At 41.3% G+C, this 27,464-nt stretch overlaps 1 protein-coding gene across 1 annotated transcript in view; it reads right to left on the reverse strand.

The window, feature by feature from the left end:
• The window catches only part of TMEM47 (transmembrane protein 47), a 259,133-nt gene that overhangs the window by 95,765 nt on the left and 135,904 nt on the right, over positions 1-27,464 (reverse strand). Inside the window, exon 2 of the mRNA XM_078656118.1 lies at positions 3,085-3,225. Within this exon, the coding sequence (XP_078512244.1) occupies positions 3,085-3,225 (141 nt within the window). The remainder of the gene's footprint in view (positions 1-3,084; positions 3,226-27,464) is intronic.

Genomic DNA, 27,464 nt, shown 5'->3' on the forward strand with positions numbered 1-27,464 from the left:
AGTGAAATTTACCAGCACCGAGCTAACTATAACTTACACCCCTGCAATACACTGCCTCACATATTACATCACTCATGACAGGGTCATTGGCATCACTCATGACATCACTCATGACATCTCAAATGACATCACTCATGATATCACTGATGACATCATCCAGTGATTGTGAGAGTTTTTTTAAAATGTTTGTGAGTGTTAAATATATATACTAAGGTACTAAAAAAGTTAAATTACTTTACTTGTGCACTACATATGAGTTATACTATTTCTAACATATATTATGTGAGTGGCTGTGCGGCTATGTGTATCTGTGTGTGGGTGGATGTCTGAGTGGCGGTATAGGTGTATGAATGGGTGTGTGAGTGGCTGTATGGGTGAATGAGAGGGTATGTGAGTACATATATGGGTGAATAAGTGAATGCGTTAATACTGTATGGGAGTGGGTATGGCTGTGTGACTGGCTGTATTGGTGAGTGAGTGGATGTGTGCATGGCTATTTCGGTGAGTGAAGGGCTGTGTGAGTAGCTGAATTGATGAGTGAGTGGGTGTGTGAGTGGCTCTATGAATGAGTGAGTGGGTTTGTAAGTATCTGTATTGATGAGTAAATGAGTGTATGAGTGGCTGTATAGGTGCGTGAGTGGCTGCGTGAGTGGCAGTATGGGTCTGTGAGTGGATATGTGAGTGGCCGTATTGGTGACCAAGTGGCTGTGTAAGTAGCTATATGGGGTTTTGCCTGTGTGTGTAAGAGGCTGTATGTGTGACTGAGTGCCTGTGGGTGTTTGATTAACTGACTGGTTGTGTGAGTGGCTGTATTGGAGTGTGAGTATCTATGTGAATAGCTGCATGGGTGAGTGAGTACTCATGTGAGTGCTTGTATGGGTGTGTGCGTGGGTGTCTGAGTGGCTCTGTTGAGAGAGAGTATGGGGGAGTGACTGTGTGAAGGGTTGCAGGGGTGAATAAGGGGAGTATGTGAGTTGCTGTATGGGTCAGGGAGTGGCTGTCAGAATGACTGTATCAGTGAGGGAGTGGTTGTGTGAGTAGGTGAATGGGAAGTGCTTGGCTATATGAGTGGCTGAATGGGTGAGTGAGTGAGAGTGTGAGTGGCACAATGGAACAGTGAGTTAGTGTTTGGGTGGTTGTATGGGTGTGTGAGTGGGTGTATGAGTGATTGTGTGGGTGTGTGAGTAGATGTGTGAGTGGTTCTGTTGATGATGTCATCAGTGATGTAATCAGTGATGTAATTTGAGGTTGCTACTGGGTAGATATATAGTTAGGATTGTGTTCCCATAGGAAATGCATTTTTTGTGTTGCAAATAACTTTGGTGCCATTTGACGAATCTCCAACAAAATTTTCAAAATAGTGCTACTTTTTACCTAGTTTGGACATGGAAAGTTTTGGGGTGATCCATCAAGCGGGGTGGAAGAAAAAAAGGGGGCCCCAAAACACCCTTTACCCATTCATTTTCCCATAGGAACTTTAGACACAGCAACAGCCTAAACCGCTGATCGGATTTTTAGCAACTTTAGCAGAAAGCTAAATCTTGCTCCAGAAAGAAGTTTTTTGTGTGTTTTGTTGTAAATCCACTCAGTAGTTTTTGAGAAATCAATGCTCAAAAACTTTGAAGGATGCAGAGCCTCTGCGGATCCCGACAGATCTCAAACTAAGATTTGATTATCTGCCACCACCTCACCTAGGAAGTGGTCACAGCCATCTTAGGACTCAGTACTCAGTCTAGAGTCCTAAAATAAGTTTTTAAAAAAGACATAAGGCGGCAGTGTAGAGGAAGTCTGATCCCTAGGCCTGGTAGTGGGGTCTCAGTTGGACCCAGCCAGTGCCCAAATAATTTTTCTAAATTTTGCCACAAATTTGCAGAGGGTCTGCAAATCGACTGCAAAATATGTTTTTAAAGGCTAAGCACAACCTCCCGCATTTGTGGGACTCCATCTCCCAGGGCTCAACTTCTTTTTGAGGGGGAGTGGGCCATTTACGGCTCTGGGGACTCCATCCCCCTGGGCTGCGGAACTAAGTAAAAGGGAAGGGGTGCACGTGGCTCCCCTCCTTGAACTATTAATTGCCCTGGGGATCCCCACGCCCCAGGTCCGGCTCACTAGCTATGTCACGGGGTGTCCATCAATGGGACATAGCGGACCTGTATTTGCTCCCGCTGACTGGAGTATTTTCTAAACTCTCGCCACAGAGGAGCAAACAGAATTCTGCTCCCAACCGGCGGGTGCTTTGGAAATGCTCCTGACGCTGGGAGCAGACTTTTGATCTGTTTTCCTGCCTGCATTGTTTTTGTGTGATCACATAATTCTTCCAGCGACTATAGTGTACAGCATGGGAAAACGGGTCAGTTTACTTCTGCCATGGTCCTCACACAAAGTTCTATTCAAAGCATATGCCACTATGGCAATGTGTGCTTTGAGAGCCACAAAAAATATTTAGCATTCAGCCAAAGTTTTTATTTTATATTGGGGATGGCTCAGCAGCTCCCTGACCAATAACATTTTTCAAAAGAATGACAAAACAAAACACGGATTGAGAAAGCCAAAAGACAGATCTATTGGCTTTACCAATGAGTGATTGAGATAACTAATTTGAAGGATACTAACCTAGAACAAAAATGATTTATTGTGTATGTTTTATTATCATTTCAAAGAAAGAAGCATCAAATAAATAACTCTATATTCTAAAAAAAAAACTCAATGTTTGTGTTACATTTACATAGACTGTTATCTTAAAAGGTAACAGAAATTAACATATCTCCCTCCCACTGACAGATAGCTGACTTACTTTAGTTTCATGCTGCTTCCTAATCTGCATCCTTGCCCCTGTAAAAGGTCAGGGCCTTTAACCCTTACCAGCCCCGATGTATTGCAAATCGTTTTTCATATTAATTCGGTTTTTAAAAGGTGTTAGAATTCATGGTATCCTGCTCATTTCACCTAGCCAGTGCATATCTGTTCGCCCCGCTGAGCATGCCCCAGGCCCCCGGAAGAATCCATTGATCTCTGGCCACCGCTGAACAGGAAGATGTGCCTGTGACATTTTAATACAGTGACGGAAGTAATTAATTTCCATACCTGCAGCGAAAAGCATGACTGCAACCGGTCTGTAGAACCGCCTCCGAGATCCAAGACAGATGGAAATCAATCCCACCAGGAAAGAAATGAGGATGATAGCAGCACCCCCCAAAAGTAGTGCAAGCGTAGCAATCTGCCAGTCTGTGAAGGGGAGATAAAAATAACACTGATTATCTGGAAGAAATAGGAAGCGGACTGCTGAATTTATACAATGAAAAGCGAAGCCCCCACATTAAGACAAATAACATCACAATTGATGTAACATGTGTAAGAGATGCAAAAATAACTACAGTCTGCACATGGCACAAGAAAAGCAAGCATAGATTGCATACATGGTTACTATAAGAATTTCAAACAGAGCAGCACAAGCAGAAATAGTGCCCAGTCGTTAGCAGCACAAACATGAATACTGCACTGTGAGACCGGACAAGACTAAAAAAGGCACTGCAGGCGTCATCAAAGAGCGTGCTGCCACACGTTACCTTAATAGTAATACATTTCATACATATGTGGTGTTCAGAATGCAGTTTTGTTATTTTATTTGCGGAGGTCCTCCTAAATAGCGACCCCAAAATATTATCATACCATAATAACGAGGTCAAAATATTGTAACTACTGAAACACTATGAATACAAATTTAGCAGGTAAGTATATCATTTTTAGTTTGTTACAATGCTGAAGTTTAGAATATTGTTTTTTATATTATTTGTTTTGTATTAGGTTTTTCACTTTATTGTGTTATGTTTTTATGCTTTATTGTGAAATTACTTATAAATGAATTTCTAAATAATAGTATAGTAACGTATCCTTTTTGGGGTTGTTGGGGTAATTGTTATTTAATTGTATTATTTTTTTTAAATATGTTTTTAAGTTTGTATTTGAGTTGTGAGATTCATAAGGGGATGAGGCGAGTAGTGTCTTAAGATAAATACATATTCACTGATATTTAATGTATTAATTATGTGCATTTGTAAATTGGATATTGAATCTTTACACCTTTATGTATTTTTCAATAACATAATTATTGGTTTACATGATGGTTGTGTTTAAATCACTTTATTAATTCTTTCAGTTTGTGGGGTGTATTGAGGATTCAGTGGGCATTGTTTATTTTAAAGTATATATTATTCATTGTAAGTTGTTTAATATGTTGATTTTGTATTTTACCTCTCTACATCTCCCCACGAGACAAAATCAGGCTCATCAGAACCAGATGTTCACAAACAATATAGTGTACAGCCAAGGGGCCTTGCTTTTTGTGTACACCTGCTCCGACTGTGTCCAGTATCCCCACTAGAGATTGACATTCTCGTACTCGGATCAATAGCTCATTGTAATATTGTGTTGTGGATCATATGTTGCATCTTTCGTTGATTAGAGTCAGTTTCTAATGTAAATATTATAAATGTGTTATTAGGAAAACCTTTGAGTACACACAGCCCTTGACCGAACATGTGTACTTTATTACAGCTGTTATACCTGTGCTGCAGTGTTGTACCATCTCTTGAGTTAAGCCCCGACTGCTCACCTACATCTACACAAATAGTCTAGGACACTTAAATGTACATTCACAGACACACTCTTTGAGAAATTAGTATTTTGATTGAGATTGCTAGGAGTGAATTATCTGTCTCATTTAGAAAACCCTGTATTCTATGTGGATAACCACTCTAGGAAACTCGGTCCAATAGTCTCAGTACGTTATGCGAAAAAGATAGGTATGAGAACATTATCTCAATAACTTTTTATGAATCTTGAGCTGGTAGAAAATTGCCTTTTCCATATAACCAAACATATCTGCCATGTAGACTCCTGTAATAATTACAAGCTTTCCCGGTGGGTTTGAGCAGTTTTCTAAAATGCCTGTTCAATGGGAGTAGATGAGTTCGATACAATTCATCACAACCATTACGCATTTGGTTTTAGATGAGCTTACTTCAGCCAGTAATAGCTCTTAAACTTTACATTTTGGTTGCCGTCCTCCAAGGATTTCATTTGTAAGACTTGTGTGTTCTCAGAATAGTTTAAAATGACAACAAAAAAGATAATAGATTTGACAAGCTGTATGAAATATTTGTTAAACGTTAGAGGGACAATGCTAAGCACTGTAGGACTGGACATGGCAAGTTGGGGTTGAAAATCATGACGGAACTTGTATACAAGCCCCAATCCTATTTTATCGTGATAGAGAAGAACTCCTGCTCACCCCAGGCTAGAGAAAAAAATGAGAAAAGAAGACAGGATGTTTTGCCTTCTCTTGGTATGCTCCTAGGCTCAAGAAATAGTTTCCCAGTCATAACCAGCATAATCCTCTATTCCTGCTCTTTAGGAAGGAAGACATAGTCTTCTTCATACAATTTCTCATTCTTTCATAACATTGCAGATGGAGGACCTCTGCTGGTAATCCTCCTTTTGCCTGCATCCTCTCTCTTATCATGTATTCGCTTTGTACTTTGCTCTACCTTTCTTTTGTACAGTTTAAGGTTAATTTATAGCTAGATTTGCATTATATGATGCAGAAAGTTGGGCACGAAGGTTGGGTGTACGGAACAACTATTTATGGAGTTTTAAATGGCCTGTAGGGTTGAGTGACTTGGAAAAGAACAGAAAACGTTACCAGGAGACTGTGTGGTACTAACATTCAAAACACCCCAGTTAGTGGAAAACATTCTTTGGAAGGCAGGTAATAACAATAGGATAGTGGGAGGTATTAATATCTTGCCCCTCAACCACTTACGTTTTATCAACCACCACGCATGTTGGATAGAGGGGTCAATAGTAGGGATTTAGAGGCGAGAGATACATTTGTATATAATATACCAGTCGGAAATCGGTTTGCATCTTTACCTTCCCTAGAAGAGGTAGATTGACTGGCTCAGCCATATTTAACAGCACAAGACAAACAGCTAGTTTATACCTTCCCTAGATTAAAATCTATAGAATTAAGACCAAAGAAAGCCCTCTTAAGTGGGGACTCCATGTCCAAGATTCAAGTTAGGACTTCGGATGAAAGACTTCAAAATGCTAGGTCCATCCTTTCTGATAGCTTAGAAGTAGATCAGGGAATAAATATGCCTATGAGTTCACATACTCCACTACCCAGTGCCGTACATTCTGTCTCCCAAATAGATCAAACTGTCAATGTGAAGAGTTTAATGATTCTATACTGGAACATAGCAGGCCTATAGTCTAAATTAACTAACCACCTCTGGTATGAGTTTGTGGGGAAATCTGATATTTTCTGTTTGCAGGAGACGTGGTCAGTGTATGAAATCCACATTAAAGGGTGTAAGACCTACCACACATCTGCTATATCATCCATACATGGGAGACCGAAAGGAGGCCTGAGTATGTACGTCTCAAATTTGGTGACAATAAACAAAATTTCCTTCTTAATTTCTGAACCAAATTGTCAAATTGTGACCTTGAATATGGATAAAAAAATGTGGTTGTCCTGATTAACTTTCATAATAATGTATCGAAGGAAGATCTGGCGGATTTGTTAAAACAGTTTAGAAATACCTTACAAGAAATTCAGAATAGTAGTAAAGTGAGCGTTTATTTGTATGAGAGGGATTTCAATACGGCCCTGTGTTCGCACAATAATGATGTAACTTCTGGATTGGCTGATGAAGATAATTGTAATGTACCCCACTTTCCTCATTCCGCTTACAGGGATCTATTAAACAAAATGATATTTGTTTTGGACCTGTGCTTTGCCAATGTACTGTACTGTGTGCACCACCAGTCCCAATTTCTCAAACCTTCAATGGACGAGGATTGAGCACTATTATTGATTTTATAATAATTCCTAATCGATGTAGTTCACATTTGCGATGCTTTAAAATACATAAGAACGTATTAAGCGATCATTACCTACTGAGTGTGTCCATATCTTTCCCTCTGGAAACACGGATCCCTTACAAGAAAACGGCATTTGCAATTTAGAGGCTGACTATTGATAAGATAAATGGCTACTCTCTGAAATGGGATAAGGTAGTACCATAGGAGTTCATGAAGACAGTGGCCAAGAACAGCTTTAAACCAATCATAAAATGTTTGGATGACTCATCATTACATGAGGAAGTAGTAGAGTCCTATGCACAAGTACTAGAAACAATTAGGAACTCTCTGAAAGTTGGTTTAAAAAGGGAAATGGGAAGAACAAGGAGTGGTTTAATTGCAACTGTACAAGAGCCTATACAGAATTAAAAATTGTGGTACATAAAAAAGATATGGATATAAAAAAAGATAGGGTGTGTAGGAAGGCTGTGAAAAAACGGAAAGCAGAATTAAAAAATCAGACATGGGCTGACCTACACAAGGCAAGTGTTAATAAGGATAGCACTGCCTTTTGGCGAGTGGTAAAATCCCCTTTCATGAAAGTAGAAAACACCCCTACAATAGAAATTGCCATCGACAAAGAACGTTGGGTGGAACATTTCGCTAACATCTTCGGTAAAGCCAGGGGGGAGGAAGCCATAATTGTAAATACTACAGCCTTAACCCCTTCCGTGCTCATGACAAGCTCAGCTCGTCATGCAGTATACTACTCGTGTGCTCATGACGAGCTGAGCTTGTCATGAACAATGGGATTTAGAGAGCCCTCAGCACAGGAGGGGAAAACTCAAAGCACCCAAGGTGTTAAGTCTTCCATCAATAGATTTTTCAATTTACCTGGCCTTCACCCTGGAAGAGGTAGAATGTGCCGTAAAAGCTAGTAAGGGCGGAAAGGCTCCCGATCCTAATGGTGTACCTGTCAACATCTTTAACTAAAACTTAGAGCTTTGGGGCCCAATATTAACAAAGGTACTAGAGGCCTGCTGCGCAATCGGACTTATAGATTTGTGGTCTGAATCTATTATGGTACCGATTTTTAAAAAGGGAGATCAATATAATCCGGGATGTTATCGTTTCATTTCACTGCTGGATTCTATGGGCAAAGTGGTAGGCCGTATAGTTTGAACCATCTCCAGCAATGGGCGGAGGATAATAACATCATATCGGACCTCCAATTTGGCTTCAGGGATGGGCTAGGAACAATAGAACAGGGCCTGAACTTGACCATTATTATGGGTAAATATACAAAGGCGAGAAGGGGAAATCTGTACCTGGCCTTTGTAGATCTAACTGCTGCATTAGATTGCGTAAGCCATAGTAAACTCTGGAGTATCTTAGCAGTAATGGGGGTGGAGGCCCCTATAATTCTTTTTTTAAGAGAACTTTATACCAATACAAGTGCTCCTGTACGATATGGATGTAAGGGAGAATGTACGGTGCCATTCCAAGTGGAGAGGGAGGTTAGACAGGGTTGCGTTCTGGCACCCTTCCTATTTACTTTATACACCAATGGCTTGGAGCTAGCCATGTTGGAGGGGTGCCGGGAACCACTGCAGTCGCAAAGATGTCCTATACTTGCCCTACTCTATGCGGATGACGTTGTAGTCATGGCCTGTACACCAATAGGGCCACAACGGGCCCTTGACAGTTATAACAAGTTCATGGAAAACTTAGATCTAAATATCAATATTACTAAAACTTTTATAATTAGCTGTGGGTCAGCGGGAAGAAAGTGGAAAGACATTTATATAGATAATAAAAAGGTGGAATCTACTAAAACGTATCCCTATCTAGGAATTTTAATTGATAATAAGGGCTCATGGTGTCAGGCTGTAAAAGTGAGGGAATTATTTTTTATGAGATCCACTACGGCTTTAGTTAATTTCTGCCAAAAAATTAGGAAAGAGGCCTCCGGCAGAGATGCGACAAATATACAGAGCCAAGTGCATTACTGTAGCCACTTATGGGGCTGGGATATGGGGGTACCGTGACGTAAAATATATCCAGAAGGTGAAAAATGCATTTCTGAGGTATTTATTGGCAGTTCCTCGTTCTACTTCAACCTATGTTTGTCATAGTGAGTTGGGTTTACCATATATTACCAACACAATAAAGGCCCAGCCAATATTGTTATGGTATCGGATTTGCACCTCATCAAAAACTACATTTAATCAGGATGTATTAATAGATTGTCTGAAATTAGATCATGCTCTGGATATTGTATGGTTAAAGTATATGAAAGATTTTATGACTGATCTAGGCCGGCCAGAATTTTATGATTGACCTATATTGTTGGGAACTCTTCCTAAGAATCTTTTTAAAAAACATTGTATGGCCCATCTGGAAGCAACTAGATTTACTACAGAAGCTTCAAGGCCTATGGTTCAACACAGCCAAATGATTCGGTCCACTATCGGTCTCCAGCCATACTTAACATACATACTAAGTGGTTATGACAGATTTGTCCTTGTACCACTCAGATTGGATGTTTTTCACCACTTGGTAAGTTTCCCGACCATAAATGAATGGTCAAGGAACTTACCAAACTGCTTTTGCGACGGTGTTTCGCCCCAATCAACCATTCATGTAATTCTCTTCTGTAAGTTTTATCAAGATCAAAGGAAGAGGTGGATTCAACCACTATTAAAAATATGGGGTTCGAGGCAATGTCGCCCAGCCTATCTTGCACTGCAGCTTTTGGAGAATGAGTGCTTTGGGAGACACATAGTCCAATTTCTGAAGAGTGTCATCAGATGTAGAAAGCTTCTCTGAACCCTGTTTTATAATATAGTACGGCCGAGATATCAGGTTTTATTTTATAAGTTTGAAACTTCTAAAATCAATGTTATGATCATGTATAAAAATGATGTTATGCAACTGGAAACGCTCATTAACATTTATATAACTTCTTTTATGATAATTGTACAAACAAGTATGAATTGTCTTTGTATAAATAACTGTGTTAATTGCTCTATTATAATTCCTTTTATGATTATTGTATATATATAACGATAAAATATTATAGTAAGTTGTGCTTTTATGTTTTTTTTACGTGTCAAAATGAAAACTGAATAAAGCTAATTTCTTCTTCTTCTACTTTGCAAGGTGCAGCAGAGGTGTGGATGGTGTTTGACAGGGGGAAACTGGGGCAATTTCAAATTCTAGGAATGGTGTTGGGGCAAAATGATCTTCAGGCAACTGGATTTTGGCAGGGACAGGAGGTTCTCAGAGAGCAGGCGATAGTGTGATGGGCAAGATCTGTGGCAAGGATGTGCCGGAGATGGGGGCTTCAAAGAGGGACAGCTGCTAAGAAACAGCAGTCCAAGTGCTGCTATTGTCTCTTTCTGTAGAGCATACAGTTTTCCGCTGCTCCAGAGGCCGCCAAAAATGCACTTTTTCAAAAAAACTTTACAAAATTCACAGTTTGCAATGTTTACATTTTTTAACAAAATTCTAATGTTGTGAATACTCCAACTTTGCAACTGGCATTTTTTGCTAATGTTTTAAATCGTATGGTGGGAAATATAGTGTTTTTGTGTAAAATTGTTTCATCCAGTAAATGAAAGTACATCATGGACTTTGATTTATCGATATAATCATAGGGAGGTGAGACAATCAGAGACAGAATTAATAACCAGTTTTGACAGCTGAGATGCAATTTATAGCATTAACCATTTGTATGATTTTTTCCGAGATATGGTCCGAGCTCTCACCACAAAAAAATGAATCTGGTTCTGCGAATCCGACCGACCGAATAGGATGCTTCTGTACATCATTCGGTCAGATTCCCATTGACTTCAATGGGAACCTGTGTTCCGAACGAGAACACGGGCTCCCATTTATAACATGGGTTGTTGGGGAAAACCAGGCACCCTGAGACGGGCAGCCCATTCTGCCTTCCACACTGTGCATGGTTTAACAGGGGAGGTCCCATGGGTACCCACATGGGCCCTAACCAGAGACCTCAGGGTGAAGGGGGGCCTGCTACGACAGCCGTTTTATATCGGGCAGACCGAATCAGAACAGCTGTCCAAATTGGTCATCGTAATCGCTCATTTGGAAACCCTGTCCATAGAGCTGTATGAATCGGCTCCGAATGACTCGGTCTGTCCGAATGCCATTCAAAACTGATTCGAACGGTTTCCTTACATCATAATCGGTACTCCGGAAAGGTGTCCGATTCAGATTCGCTGAATCCAATTCCCGTTCGAAGCCTTTCCTGATGCCATCGTAATTGACCCCTTAATAGTGGAGCTATGCTAGCATGGTAATACATCAAATGGAAGAGAAAGCAATGTTAAGTGATTGAAGAACAATAAAGCTTAATTTTTGATAACTTTTGATACTTTCAGTATATGCCTATTGGCAATCATAGTTTAATAATACACTACAGCTTTCAGTTTTGAGTACATATTTACAACTAACAGAACAATGTCTCACTTTCAAGGGTCAACGTTGGTGTTGTGCTCTTAGATTTCATTGGTGGAGGGTGTGAGAGAAATGTGAATTTACTTCTTGTACCCCTAGGATTTGATAATGCGATACCAATACTTTATGCAGCTTTTAAAGTAATAGCTGGTTAAATTGCTTAAATGATAACTAGAAATCAAGTCTACATTTTGCAAACTGTAACATGGTAAACTTTTTTAAAGAATAGTAATAACTAATTTCTTGTACAACTTTGGACAGTTCGTAATTATCCTGTGAACAAATGAGAATGGGATTAAGACAGATTGAGACTAGGGATAGGGTAAATTGATCATGACGGTAGGCTATATGATTCTAATTGAATATTAATATAATTTATGAACTACCCATTGTACCAAAGAACTAGATAGTATTGCAAATACTTTCACATGCATAAACAGACTAACAAAAATGCCAGTACCATTTGTGTCCCTGAATTTGACTATGCAATATTAGTCTGGGTCGAGTGAATAGGAGACATTGCTTGAACTAATTCAAGAGGTTGAAGACTTTCTTTGTGGGTTACATTTATATGTAATGTCAGTTAAGCCAGAATGATTATGGAAGGCACCAAATCACTCTCTGTCCTTCACTGCATAGTTTCTACAAGCAGAAATGAAATATCCATCATGTTGTAAAAACTGTTTTAGCACAAAAACTTACAGAAAAAAAGTCGCTCCTAATACGTTGCGAAATTGTTATTTTTTCATTTTTCTATTATAAAATATCAGACTTGACATGCATGTCCAAGGATCTAATGAGAACCCACACCAGTACACTTATTGCACAACCAGGACACATCTATTTAAAAGTGAAGGATGGTGGGAGGGCATTTTTAATAAAGGACCTGATAGGCTGTGCAAGGTGGGAACATGTGGGTGAGCCGTGGTCCAGAGTGTGGATGCCCTTTCTCCCAGTAGATGATTTATTTTTGTCAAGTAATCAGAGATGCTTGGAAGCAAATCACACATTTTGATTGGTGTGGCAACATATTCAGTAACCATACTTTATTTTCTTATAATGTACCTAAAATGAAAGTAAGAACAGCAAAGCAAAGCTACATTTTTGCTACTGTTATCATTTTTTTTTAAAGACTTTACATGGTATGTGGAAGAAGGAAAATTTGCAACATTAAATGTTTAATAAATGCTTTTTTGTGAGGCATACCAGTGAAAGTAATAGGAATAATATTATTATTATAGTAGTATGTAGTTCATAGAGATCGATGAGAAGCATGGCTCACAGCAGCGGATAGTGGCGGACACAGACAAGTAAGCTCCTGCAGCCACACTTGTGTCTGATCAATAGGCATCTGGTCAGGATGGCACACCATGAGTAGGGGTATACCCTTGGCAGTTCTCCCCCTATACTTTGCAGGGCTCCCTGACTGCTTACCAAGACCAGCGTTCCCTGTGAGGGAGAGGAGAAAGTTAAAGGGCGTTAGCTACGGTGGGGAGCCCTGCAGAGAGGACTCGATGCGAGGAGTGAGGAGACAACTGTGCACCGATCGGGTCATTACCTGTGTGCAGCAGTGAAGTGGTGACCACTGCATGCCAGTAGAGGGCTGCAATGGACTGAGGGATGCATTGAGTGCTGTGCCGGAGCCTGTACCACCTTGTTGCGGTGACCCCATATGCCAGAGAAGGCCTCCGCAGAAGTGACTGTGCCAACAAAGTGCAAAGACTTGTGTGAGCATTACCAGCAACCCTGTATGCCAGGAGGGGCTGCCGTGGTATCAGTGATTACACTGAAGTCTACACATTGCAAGCAAGTACCACAGCAAATTGGTATGCCAGGACCGCTGCCGGTACTGAGTTTCAGCAAGTGTGGCCCATTTTCTAGGAAAATTGAAGCTACGACAGGAGGGTGAAATTGTGCATCAATACTTGCCTCCTGACTGACTCCATAGATTCCGTAGGAAGCCAAGAGGAATTTGCTCCATCCCTAAAACTCCAGTCAGGAGCACAAACATCATCCCCCTCCCATGGTGTGGGCAAAATTTAACTTACCACTCTGATGGAAGCTGAAAGCACGTCTGATCCTTGAGAGATTGAGAAAGAGCCTGCCCCTTCAGGGACCTCGAAACAGGGCCAGGGCTTGCAAGTGCCCAGGCACCCGCTGAAATGCTGAATGCTTCCTTAATCTGGAGCGGGTAAGACTTGAACCAGGCCTGTTGGACCCATCAACACTCTTGACTATTTCCAAAAGAGTTAGAGGGGACTCTTTAGTAAGGCTTATTAGTGAGCATGTCCTGGATTTGGACACCAGGGTTTGGGGAATAACACTTACCACATTGCAAAGAATAGGGTGTGACAGAGATTTGCCAGATAAACACTATAGCCCCGACCTTAGGGAATTGTGTTGTAGCTTACAACTTGTATTTCTTTGAATGTGTAGAGTTAGAAATAACATAGTTATTCTACATATAAAAGCAAATTTTTTACCAGACATTTATTTATTGGCATTACTGAGTTGCTTTGAGTCATGAGTCGCATGGGCTAACCTGTATCTACACGTCTTCCCGAGGGAGCCTTTGACTGCTCGTCCATAGCTATCACTGAGAGTCAAATGCTGAAGGAGCACTTGGACCAGTTGCTCAAGGTCCATAGAAGGTCAGTCCCTGGGACAGCAGGAATGAAAGGCCTCAACCACCACGGTTGGGCCCAGTAGCACCTACATGTGCCATGGCCCTCTGAAAAGGGTTCTGACACATACTATTACCTCAGCTGATCCATGGAATAGCGATCTAATCAGTGAGGGCTCCACTTGGTACTGTTTGAGGACCCGGTGTTTGGACAGACAATAAGGGGGCAGTGGCGATGTTCACATCGATGTTGAGATCAGTGCATAGAATGAAAGTGTGAGGCCTTCAGCTTATTTCGAGCTTAAGTGGATTTGAGCTGCATCCTTCTCCCACCACTCCACAAGTGCTGGTGAATTGACCCATGATGCTTGTGACAATCTAAGCCACAGGGCACCAGAAGCTGGTGAGTACTGACACCCGGCCAGCAGCTGGCAAAGACTAAAACGTTCCACAATGTGGGCATGATGCACATCAAGCAATACAAACTAAACAGAACACTGCATTCCAGGCTTGAAACACTTATCATCAAACCAACTCACCATGGGAAATCCTGGTAACAGAGCCCAGAAAAAAGCTGCACCCTAAAGTGCAATCCTGAGCTTATTACCACCCACAAACTGCAAACAATTCAACCAGCAAACTACTTTCATTATGCAGGAAAGCAAAAAATGGGCAGACCTATGGTTTGCCATATTTCAATATATAATACTTATGAACCACAGTAATACTAAAACCATAATATGCAGTGGCCAGCAACAAATTGTAACTCATACCTATTAAATCTACATACCACATATCTGCAATGAGGATTGTCTGTCACCGTAACAGCACAGCGGAACATCACAAAATTGACAAGCATGGAATACATGAAGAGATCTGCCACATATTACTGGACAATTTTGGAAGACTTTAATATAGTCCATTAACTGCAGGTCCAAAATATCTACACAATCTGACCATTTCTATACATCTCACATAGACAGTCAGATATGGGATGGTAATGAAAATGTCCATCCCAACAGATCTCTCCACTTATTTTTCCCTCTAATAATGCCAGGCCAGGACCACAACTATACACAAAATCTCAGATTAGACAACCCAGCCCAGTAACCAGATAAGTGCATGGTCTCATATGAAATACCATAAAAAAGCCTGCAGAGCTGCTCAGAGCTACCTGTATGCAGAAACCATCAAACTGTGCATCTGTCTTTTACACTTAATCATCCAACACACTGCTACAGGTTTCATCCCATAACATAATAAATGCACCCTGGTGGTCATCACACAGGATATGGAAAGACTTTCCTGCCAACCACACACACAACATGTTTTAGCAAGCTATTAATGTAGGCAAGCGTTTCAGAGACCCACATAGGTTTAGTAAGCACTATGTAAATGCTGCAATACAATACAACACAATTAATCAAATTAAACTGTACAATACACTGGTGGACATTTATGAGTCACAAGAAGCCCTCTGGCTGAAAATAGACACCATAGAGCTAGATTTGAAAGATTAAAGAGTAGACCATAATCAAACTGCAGACAAGGTGACACAAATAGATGCCACCATAGCTGCAATACAGCATAACCTCAAAGAAATCTACAAACAAATAAATGACTTGTCTTGCAAGCAATGTCCAAATGGAGAACCACAAATGAACCATTGGAAGCAAATGGTTTCAGTCATGAATCTGGCAGCAGTGGCTCAGAGAGTGCAGATGAAACAGACGAAGGAGACTCTGCATCCACAGTCACTCAGATATTGTACACTGAACATAACTGGCTGTTAATGGTGCACCTATTCTAAAGTAGAAAAACTGGGTTAATGATTATTCTTTCACTGTGTCATTTATTAATATTGGATTTATGTTTCTGGGCATTGTCTTTGGTGCTTGAAGGGGAGTGGCCACAAGGATAGGTTTGGATGAGTGGGAGTGACAGCGGCCCTGCTGCTCTGCTTAAGTTGGCTATCTGTTTTATGCCTTAAGCCTGGGTGGATGACCTTTATGATACTAGCATGCTCCTCTGCAGTTATTTTAACACTAGTTGGACCCATGGATATCTTTTACAACCAAAGTGTTTTCAAGGTTGTTCATATGGGTTAAGATAATAGGGAAGTAGGCCATGGGTTAGGGACTTAATTGGGGGTAGTTTTTGGTCAGTCACACTAGCAATTATGAAAGATGAAGCAGGAGCCAAAACCAAAGTTAGGTTAGTAAGGATGGCAGTAGGGTTGGACATGGCAACAAGCAGCATCAAAGTACTAATGATTTGGGCACCACTTGAATTGTTCCTCCATCCAGAAAATCCCATAGCAAACATAAGTTGCTGTATATTGTTGTAAAATGGTCTGGAAGAAGGTTGGACAGCCTATGAAAATGGCTCAGAACCTGTGCCAGTATTAAACAGGGATCAATGAATATTGTGTTTGTTCAAGAGATGCACCTGACAAAGGAGGAGCTGATAAAGGATTAGAGGGGGAAGTATATTACGTAAGTTATTCTTGGCACTTTCAAAGTACATTGATTTGGGTTTCTTCCAACACACAACTCAAATAGAAGAAAAATGAATTAACGCTAAGGCAGACAGACCGTGTACCGCAATCAAATAATAGTCAAGTTCAAATATTTCTCATTCATATCCTTGACGTGTAGCTACACTGGACTGATAGAAAGAGGGGTTTGAGACAATGGAAATTAAGTTAATTAGACAGACAGGAAAATTAGAAAAATAATGAAAAGCTGATGGAAAGGGTAAAATAAACAAAAAGGTAGGAATGTTGGGTTTAGGAGCAAGTAATAATGCTGGAATATTTGGCAATAGAAATTAATGAGGGAAGGAAGGAATGCAAATCTTAAATATTCTGTTCAAATATGGTTACTAGTCAATAATAAGAGAAGGCACTTATGGCTGGAAATAAAAAAAATATTATTGCGATGACGATACCCACAGAGGGCTTCATCAAGCACAAAAGTTGATACTAGCTAGTTTCCTCCAAGGCATTGTTCCAGGAAGGAAACGAACTATTACCAATGGAAACTAAATGTATCCTGTTCTAAGGTAGTACTGTTATTAGATAAGTTGGCAGGGTATGCTCAGACGTGAGTCCCTTGCTCACTTTGCCACTGGATTCAAGCAAGCTGGGCTGAAGATGGCTGAAATGCCAGAAACCGGTCCTCGGAAGCTTGTTTCCGGTCCAGGGGAGGCAGTTCCGGCTGGACTGTTCCCATGAGGCACAGGGTCAGACTGATTTGCATTGGCCATGTCTGAACTGGGGTGGCAGAGTGGGCTAAAGAACGTTGATGGATTAAACCCAGATCTGTTGACTGGGTGTGAGTGTTTGATTGGTTCAGATGCACCGTCCATCACCACCCCCTTTTGTACCGCTTTGGCCGCCATAAGTGTGGCAGGGTATGCTCAGACGTGAGCCCCTTGCTCACTTTGCCACTGGATTCAAGCAAGCCTGGCTGAAGACTGCTGTAATGCCAGAAACCGGTCCTAGGAAGCTTGAATCCGGTCCAGGGAAGGCATGGCTTGGCAGTTCGGGCTGGACTGTTCCCATGAGGCACAGGGTCAGACTGATTTGCATATAACCATGTCTGAACTGGAGTGGCAGAGTGGACTAAAGAACGGTGATGGATCAAACCCAGATCTTTTGACTGGGTGTGAGTGTTTGATTGGTTCAGATGCTCCGTCCATCACCACCCCCTTTTGTACCGCTGCATACAACCTATCTTACTCCCAACACATTACACCGAATTTACCCAGAATCTGGCGATAATTGCCACAGATTCCTCCAGTCACCTGCTGACTTAATTCTCATATTATGGGGCTGCTCATACCTTATTGGGTATTGTGAAGAGATTGCTGATGAACTTACTGAGATAACTGGAGTAACATTCTTTTTGATTCTTCAGAATTGCATTTGGGTACTAGGATCAAGGCCCAAAAAGCGAAATTAGTAAATAGATTTATTGCTCTGATCCGGTTGATATGCATTCACCTGCAAGAGAAGTGTCCAAATGTGCTGAAGAAGAAAGCGTAACATTGTTGTCAAAGTATAAACAGGCCCATTGTTTGATTTTATCAATGGTATGGTGTTGGAAAATGGACCTCTCTGAAGGGTCATCCCAAACATTTCACCTTCCGCCTCCTATGTTTCTGACCTTGTTTTTGATGGCTTAAGAACTCAGTCCATTTTACCACTGCTGACCAGTGCTAAAGTGCATGTGATGTCTGCTCTAAATATTGTATAATTGGCTTACACCAGTTTGGCATATTTTAAATACTTATAAGTCCCTTGTAAAGTGGTATACCATATACCCAGGGCCTGTAAGTTAAATGCTTCTAGTGGGCTTCCAGCACTGACTGTGCCACCCCCAGAAGCAGCCTTTCAAACCAGTCTCAGGCCTGCCACTACAGTTCCTGTGTGTACAATTTCCCTAAACGTCCCATTTATTACATACAAGTCACCTCTAAGGTAGGCCCTAAGTAACTTTAAGGGCAGGGTGTTATGTAAGTTAAAGGTAGGACATGTACCTTTATGTTTGGCATGTCCAGGTTGTGACAAACATCCCATTTCATTTCTCACTACTCTGAGGTCTCCCATAGACCAGGAATTTCTTAATATACTTTTAATATATAATTTCTTATCAGAGAGGAGTAGCTTTTTCATGTTTGATATGTTTGGAATGTTAATGATAAATCCTCCTTACTGGGGAAGTTGGATTTAACATTACTGTTTTAGAAAAAAACACTTTTAGAAAGTGGACATTTCTCTGTATGTACTGCTCTTTGTGCCTGATAGGCTGACTCCAATACACGACTGGGCTGGGTGACAGCTACACTTTGTGCTTTCCCTCTAGACAGACAAAATCACAGGAAGGGCTAGGTGTGACAGAGGACTAACCTGCATTCAACTGCATTCTGATAGGCTTCCTGGGAGGGATGGGGAGAAGTGGCTCACACTTACATCTGACCAGGCTGTCTCCTGTCCTCACACAAAGCACTGACTTACAGCCCCCTGGGATAGCCTGGCAGACAGAACTGGGCTGAAAGGGATCCTTGTGCATTCCAGAGAGTCCTTTTTTAGCCACCCCCTACATGAAAGGCACTTTTGGGTATAGGGCTCTGGTCTCACCAAATCAGACACTGCATGGGACTTGCAACAAGGTGCTGCCGGCTCTACATCTGCACATTGCCAAAAGGACTGCTGTGCTGCCAGGAAGGACTGCCACTTTGCTAACTGCTTAGCTGTGTTGGCCTGCTGCTTGCTGCAGGAGGGATTGCAACTCTGGGACCTGCTTTGGTTTGCTGGTCTGCTACCTTTTTGATGTGACTGCAAGAGTTGTCCAAGGGCTTGTTGGCTTGCCCCCTGTTTTGGAGCCTCAAGGCCTTCAAAGACTCCACAACACCATCACTGCAATTGGACTCTGAGTCTAGCAGTTCAAGCTACAATGACCCAGCGCTCCCTGCTCCATGAAGGAAGTGCTCTGCCCATAGAGGTCCAGTGTGGCATTCGGCAACTTGCTGAAGCCCCATGACCCTCCTTTCTGTCAACGCTCTGGTTCAGAGAATTCCACTAGAGCGGCGCCATGGGCTGTGTGTAGGAAGGACAGCCACATTCCGTGATGAAGTGTTGTCTGGACAACGCGTAGTGCGGTGACAACAGCCCCGCCTCCGCCATCTTGGTGGAAGCAGGAGGCAGCACCGACCTTCTGCTACAACCCCAACTGACTGAGCTTGACAGGGAGAGAGGTTTGCTGCCCCTCAGCCTCTTCCCTGGCGGCCCGACTTCCACGACTGCCCCTCTTGAATGAGGACAGCTTCGTACAGCCTGCTTGAGGTATTGTTTTGTGAGCCACTGACCAGCATGTTCGCGGGCGGTTCATCTCTAGTGAGTTCCCCTGGTCCTGAGAGACCTGTTTTGAAATACTCAATGAGTCCTTCTTTGAGGAGGGGTTTCCCTACAAACGGCAAGGGAGTCGCTCCTTTCAGTTCTTCTTTGATCGTACGTGCCTCAGGCACAATGTTTTGCCTCCCTGATCTAAGAACTTGCAATTAATGTGATACTGGGAGGAAATCCTGCATTTACTGTGATATTCTGAAATATCTACAAAAGTACTTATGTGATTTTTATAGCTTCGGTCTTGTTTTGTCTATAATACAAATACCTATTTTTATGAACCTGTTAGTGGTGTATTAATTAAGTTACTGTGTGAGTGTGTTGCACAAATACTTTACACGGAGACGTATTAAAAAGGAAAGAAAAAGAAAAGGAGAACATATGGAATAATGTTTTTTGCGTCATTTCTGTATTACTGATATTTGGAGAATACCATTTGAAATTTACGTGTGCTTAGGTGTATGATTTATCATATCTTGTTGCTTATGCCACAGAACCTAGAGAGGCCAGTGGTTCTCTCTGACCTTAGAGCACCGTTATTGATAAACTTGCTTTTGAGATTAATTTGTGCAATTATCTTTGGCGCCTACTACCTATTAACTATACCACCAAGTTCATCTTAATTACTTTACACATTGCCTGTGTTGATAAGTCTGCCTGCTCTGCTCCTAGCTACCAGAGGGTGACTATGAGGAATGGTGAGCAGAGTGACTTGTAATAGGAATGGAAATGTGTACCCATAGCTTCCTAGCCATAAACTTACCTAACCTTTGTCGACAGTAACCACGTTTTTGTTCTTTTATTTGATTATAACAGATGATGCCATGGAAATGTTTAACATATGGTATCTTTTGAGATTAGTGACTGATTTAATGGGCCTTTGTCACTCACTTTGAGTGATTTACACTTTTGAATAAAACATCCGGAATTGGCGAAGTCATGAAAATTGGAAAAGTGAAAAAAGAACAAAAAAACACACTGTCTACGCTGAGTCACTTACCAATACATGTTGGTGCCTGACGAGAAACTGAACAGCAGGAACAGGATGAAAATCAGCAGTAAATGTTCCCACAGACTGCATATCGAAAGGTAAACACAATCTAATAATGAAAGAAGCCCTTTCCCTCACGCTTCCACCAGAGCTGGTAATAAACAATGTCCACTCGAATTCACTGGAATGTCTGTTGATGGTGCACTACTTATAACAACTGTGTTTGTATTCTCCTGTTGCACTTAAGTTATCATTCTGTGTCAGAGCGCTGTTGTGAGTCACTGAATGACCCACTTTCCCCAACGTTAGGGGTTTAGTTTGCAAGAACATTCCGATCTGTTCTACTGTGTGCTTCAAATTCTTTACATTTCCTCAGCTTTTTACAAGCAACTGTGATCCAGCTACTCCATACGTCTCGTCTCTCTATTCAAGCCGCTCAGTTTCACATACCTCAAGCGCTCTAAGGTATTTTAATCAATTCACATGCATATAATGCCACAAGGTCTGTTAGTCATGTACATAACTTAATTAAAATCAAATTAGATTCCTTTCTTGATGTTGATTTTATCTGTGCTTAAATGTACTGTCTATATTTTACCAGGATATCAGACAATCAACAGTTCATCTTTTAAGAAACAATGAGCGAGTTTTCAGTATGCATTTTTGGCAGTAATAATTGGAAGCTAAAAAATGCTAATGCATAGTTATAACGTTTTTAATAAATCTAAAGGTGGGGTTATATTCAGAAAGACGAACAGATTTATTTCACTGTCAGGAACTTCACCAAATCATAATTTATAGAATTTCCTTCGGCTTCTTTTATGTCACGTTTTCTCCATAACTACCGTGTTGGTATAAATGTAATTTTTTTTTAAATACAAGCAGATTTTGAATACTGTAATACTTTCCTTAGGGTGGCAGGAAAATAATGCCGATTAATGACGAATACTGGAATTGCATATGTTCCAGAATTCGTCATTGTTTTCCCGGCCACTCTAAGGAAAGCATTTTTTGGCGAAATTAATTTTATTAACAGCACTATGTCTTTTTGGATGTGGTTCGTCATTGATTTCTTCCACAAAACGCAAGGGAGGAATCTTTTTGTGTATGTATTTATGGGTATCCCTGTTCCGCTCCTGGATATTTTAGTGAGACTGCATGGTGGAAAGCGACCCCAAGTAAGATGGGGAAGGATGGGGAATTGACAGAAACCCTTCGTGTAGATTGTGGGGTCATGCAGGGGTGTGTTCTTTCCCCCACCCTGTTCACTTTATATATTAATGGAGTGATTGAGTTAGTTGTGAAGAGGGATGGATGTGATATGCCCAAATAAGGGGAGGGGAGGCTTCCTGCCCTCCTCTTCGTGAATGACACTCTGCTAATATCGAAGACACCACAGGGGTTGCAACAGCTATTAAACATCTTTGTGTTTAACTGGGTGATTAACCTGCGAGGGGCTGACAACATCACGCTCCAGACCACACCGTGGCGTCCCCCACGAAGGAGAATGTGGAAATCACTTGATATCTACTTTGACACTTATAAACCGCCATGAATGGCCACTTCTCCTGACCACTTGTAACCCAAGAAGTCCTTCTCAAACCGATCATGACACACACATCCCAGGCAATAGTGGAATGATAGGATCTGCTTATCCCATGGTGGCACACTCCTCACCTTTCCTTTCCCTTTTCTTCTCCTTTTTCTTCTCTTCTCTTCATTTCTACTCTATCCTCTTCTCATGTAAGACTAATCTCTCATCCTTTTTCCTCTTCCTATTGAACCCTGTAACAATGAGGCCTTTTAAAATTGTTGAGATTCAAGCAAAATGCCCGGGCACATCTGTATGTAATAACGCCCATCATAGTTATGCTTTCTCCTACTTAGTCAACCGTATTCAGCCAAATGCTCTTCTTTCTATTCAGATGTACCTCCAACAGCACATATAATGTTTCTCAATGTATAATTTTGTTGTACTGAAATTTTCAATAAAATTACTGAAATCAAAAAAAAAACATCTTTGTGTTAATCTGTGCTGAGCAGGGCCTGGAGCTTCATAGCTCCAAGACCAGGGCCGGACTGGGAAAGTAAACCAGCCCTGGCAATTATGTCGGGGGAGGAGGAGTGATGGTGGAAAACACAGCTGCTGCACTTTTGTTACAGGGGCCGATTTTGCAGCAATGCTGTAAAACTGGCCCCCAGTAACAAAAACGCCCCCCATCAGACCAGAACCAGCCCCCAGCATTCAGCCCCACCGGGAAAACGCCCAGTGCCCGCCACAGCCAGTCTGGCCCTGTCCAAGACAAAATTCATGTTTTTCTCTAAACAGAAGGTGACTCACTGCAAGAGACATATGTTAGTGGGTGACACCCTAATAAATGTGGTGGCTAATTTTGACTATTTAGGCATAAGAGTTACACCAAATTTGTGCTGGGGGCGCATCTTGAAAGGACACAGATGTCTTTAATTCAGCAGACAGCAAGTATAGCAAAGAGTCATAGGAGGTCTACATCTAAAAGAGTGTCCCCCAGCCGTTGAGATCTACAACCTAAAGGTCATGGGGTCGGTTATGTATGGAGCAGATCTTTGGGGCTGTATGAACACACACTGCCTAACTTCAGTGGGGCACAGATTTTTAAGATCTATACTACACCTTCCCGTGAGTACTCGACTGACCCCCCTCTTTATTTTGACTTGGTGCAAGAAGGATCTCCCCAAAAATTAAGTGTAGACTCCTTACTTTTTGGCATCAATTGTGGTCCATCCCAGCTTTAGAACTTTATTGGGTGGCCCTAAGAGACCCCATGCCACCTCAATGTTCTGGAAAAATTCCTTGGTTTCGAGAAATTAAGGATCTACTACAGAAATTGGGTCTAGAACTCTATTGGTCCTGTCCTGACAAAATGTGAATGCTTCCTAGAGCTAGGATAAAAGTAAGCTATTGGGAGTGTGCCTGTGAGGAAAATATGATGAACTGTTAAGGAAAGTTATCGCTAGTCTTTATAGACTCTAAACCTTGCGTGCAGTATGACCAGGCATTCAACTAATTTGTTAACCCCTTGGCACGGAAGCTGTACTTGTAATTTAGGTATGGATATCTACCCCTTAAAGTGTAGCAGTAAATTTCAAGAGAACGGTGTTGCTGACGATTTGTGGTCTGTATGCCAAGAGAGTTTGGAATCCTTAACACCTTGGCTGCTAAGGCTTTTCCCCTCCTGTGCTGGAAGTTTGATAATCCCATTATACATGACGAGTTGACCTTGTCATGAGCACAACTCCAGCGTGCCTCATGACGAGTTCACCTTGTCATTAGCATGGAAAAGGTTAAAACATATATTATTGTTTTGTCCATGCTATTAACAACTCTGGGCAAAGTAGATTGTGACACTTGGCAGGAAGCTGGGCAATAGAAGGCATAGAGAGGTGTTTAGAATACTGATCACTAATACAAGTAGTGTAGTGGTCTTTTGTGCAACTAAATACCTAATAACCCTATGGCTAAGACATACCAAGTGTTTACAAGGAAACAATTCAAATAATAGATCACTAGTGTGCAATTACACCTTGAATACTTTTTGATTAAACTGCTAAGATTGGATGCTAAAAAGATTGGGTGGTTTGAGTTCTTGTTATAATTACACTGGTCACTTTACCCAGAATGAATAGTCTGTATACTAATGCAACATGGATGTTTTATGCTATGGTTTGATTCAGCATTTTATTGTATTGATATCGCTATCTGATTAACTGTATTGTAATTGCGATTTGGATGCGTTTGTTGTACTTTTGCACTGGTCACTTTAATATGAATGAGCAGCCTGCACTTTACTGTACTTTGGAAATATTTTGCTATGGTTGGTATCTTCTTACATTGTGCTAGTAATTCTTCCAAATAAAATATATTGTATGTTGCTACCCAGATGTGCTTGTTGAATTCTCGCCATGAATATCCAACTAGTAGGGGCTTTTTATTGTGTACAGGTTTTTTCTCTTTTAAAATGTGCTCTGTTGATATTGCAACTTGATATTTTATTCAGGATTTCATCATTTTATTATTTTTATTTTTAACTTAACATCAGTTCCATGGGTTCTAGTGTTTTATGTGATTTATGTATGCTGTACTTTTATAACTCCTGTGGAATATTATATATATATCTGTATATAAATGTACTAGTGCGCAATCATGATAGAAGGGTTATACTGATGTCATAGAGAAAGGGACCAAAAACACCAAGGTTTTTGTTAAACACATATGTACGTATTATTCACATAATGTATAAAAAGTATACAAAAAAGAAAGGCATTTGTGCAAAGTGCCCCAAGTGTAACATGAACCTAACAGTTGAGTGACATTGTGTGACAATATTTACAAGGTTTCACTGATTTCTTTCTACCGAAAACGACCATATCTGAAGTTTTAAGGAAATATGCAGCAACTTTATACAGTAATAAGTGCATAAGTGTTTCTACAGCAAAGTTAATGACTTTGCTGTAGAAATGGCAAAAGACTTTGGGGCATATTACCAAGCAATAGCGATAATTATCACTATTGCTTGGTTAGAGACAAAAATTTACCGCTGAGCTGCGGCGATTTTTATCACAGATAAACCTTGGTATTACCAAGGTTTATCGCAAATGCGATAAAAAACGGCCGCAATGCATGAATATCGCTGAAATGTCAGCGATATTCATGCATTACCGAGCTAATGCTCTTAGCCATGTTATCCACCTCCCATTGGATAACATGGCTAAGAACTGCTCAGGGCAGGTGTTAGCTTTTGGAGATATTCGCGCTTAGCGCAAATATCTCCAAAAGTTGGTAATAGGAGATAGCGATGTTAGCGACTGTTTCCAGTCGCTAACATCTTGGCACGCCCACTTTGCATGTCATTAGTGATAAATATCACTGACATGCAAAGTGGGGCCCAAGATGGTCGCTATCTCCTACTAGCTGTCGCTAACTGGTGTTAGCGACAGCTAGCTAATAGGGAGATCATTTTATCTCCGCTTTCTTGGCTTTTAAAGCCAAAAAAGCGGAGATAAACCCCCTTGATAATATGCCCCTTTGTCTCTTTCGATCTCGGCATGGATGGCACTGAGAGTGCTCTAAACTGGAGCTACTTTCCACCTAAACTTGAAAACTACCCAGGGTTCTCTGCTTCTTATTTTGCATAATGTTTGTTTCACTCTATGTCTGAAAGGGTTTTGTTTAATGGGTATAAGTGCACAGCTAACAAAAATGATTTGGATTATTAATCAAAAAGATAATATGACATAAAGAAGTCACAAGTTACAAATATAAAATAAGACATTAAAAACAGAGGCAGATAAGGTCCAAGTGAAATACATAATAACATAGCAATATGTTACAAAACATTCATGACTAAAGAACATGATGCTGTCAAGTACACACTAAGGGCTTAATTATGAGTCTGGCGGTCCACGGACTGCCAGACTTGTGGGGGCGCGATCGTCTCCCGAAGGCCCTATTATGATTACGGTGGTCGGACACCATTGCTGCCATGGCTGCCTGGGAACTGCCATTCCCTGGCGGTGTTGTGGCAGTCAGGAGGCCGCAATATGCTTGGCAGGACCACTGCGGTCCCACCAAGCATATTACATGTTTCCTCTCAGCCATGGTCCCAGAGGGCCCTACAGGATGCCCTGGTGCCTCACGCCCTCCTGGATGCACACAGGCAGGCACAACATGTGCCCCCCTGTATGTGTGCATACCAGTTCCTGAATGGCATGGTTTTTTCATGCCATGCCGTGCAGGAACTGTTTAGGCGTTCCCATTGCAATGCCCCTTTGTAGGGGCACCGCCGTGGGAACGCCAAAAAAAGCCACCATATAGAAGGAAACTCTCAATCTGGCGGTCAACCTGACCACAGCTTTGGTGGTGTAGTGGTGGGGTAGAGCCGGCACTGCACCGCCAAAGTCGTAATCAGGCTCTAAGCCTTAAGGTACAGTTATTGACCAAAGGTGTTCAAAACTTTATTTGAACCAATAAGGGAATAGAAGCACTGGAGCCATTAGAAGCACTTCAGACTGAAGTGCCAGAATTGAGTAGATCACATGTACATATAAGATTCCAACAAGAAATAAATATGATGGAGGGCAAAAACCACAGTTAAGGGTCCATTATGTGCTCCGACTATTTTAAAAACTGGGGCTTAGTATCTGCCTTACACTTAAAAAGGAACCAATGGTTTAAATGGGGCAACCAAACCAAAATAACAAGCAGGGTAGGGTTTTATTAAAGATCTAAGAATTGGAATCACAGCACCAGGGCCAAGTACCGAGATGTCCCTCTGTTTAGCCATCACGAAATTAGAGCTCACAGGGCTAAAATAAGGAGTGCAGTGAAGATGACGCGAGACTAAGGTGCAATAGTGCATAGGTGACCGATTAATTAAAAATATAGACTGGGCCAGCACTCATCTGCCCTTATACAGGCAAATAAGGTGCATAAGAATAAAGCACAAGATACAGCAATATTACTGTTGCTACATGAGTAGGGTAAATAAGAGAAAAGTTCAATAGATAAAAAAAAATCAGCAAGGGCTTTGGGTTTCATAGGAGAGGATACT

Source organism: Lissotriton helveticus, chromosome 8 (genome assembly GCF_964261635.1).
Source record: "Lissotriton helveticus chromosome 8, aLisHel1.1, whole genome shotgun sequence".
NCBI classification, from domain to species: Eukaryota; Metazoa; Chordata; class Amphibia; order Caudata; family Salamandridae; genus Lissotriton; species Lissotriton helveticus.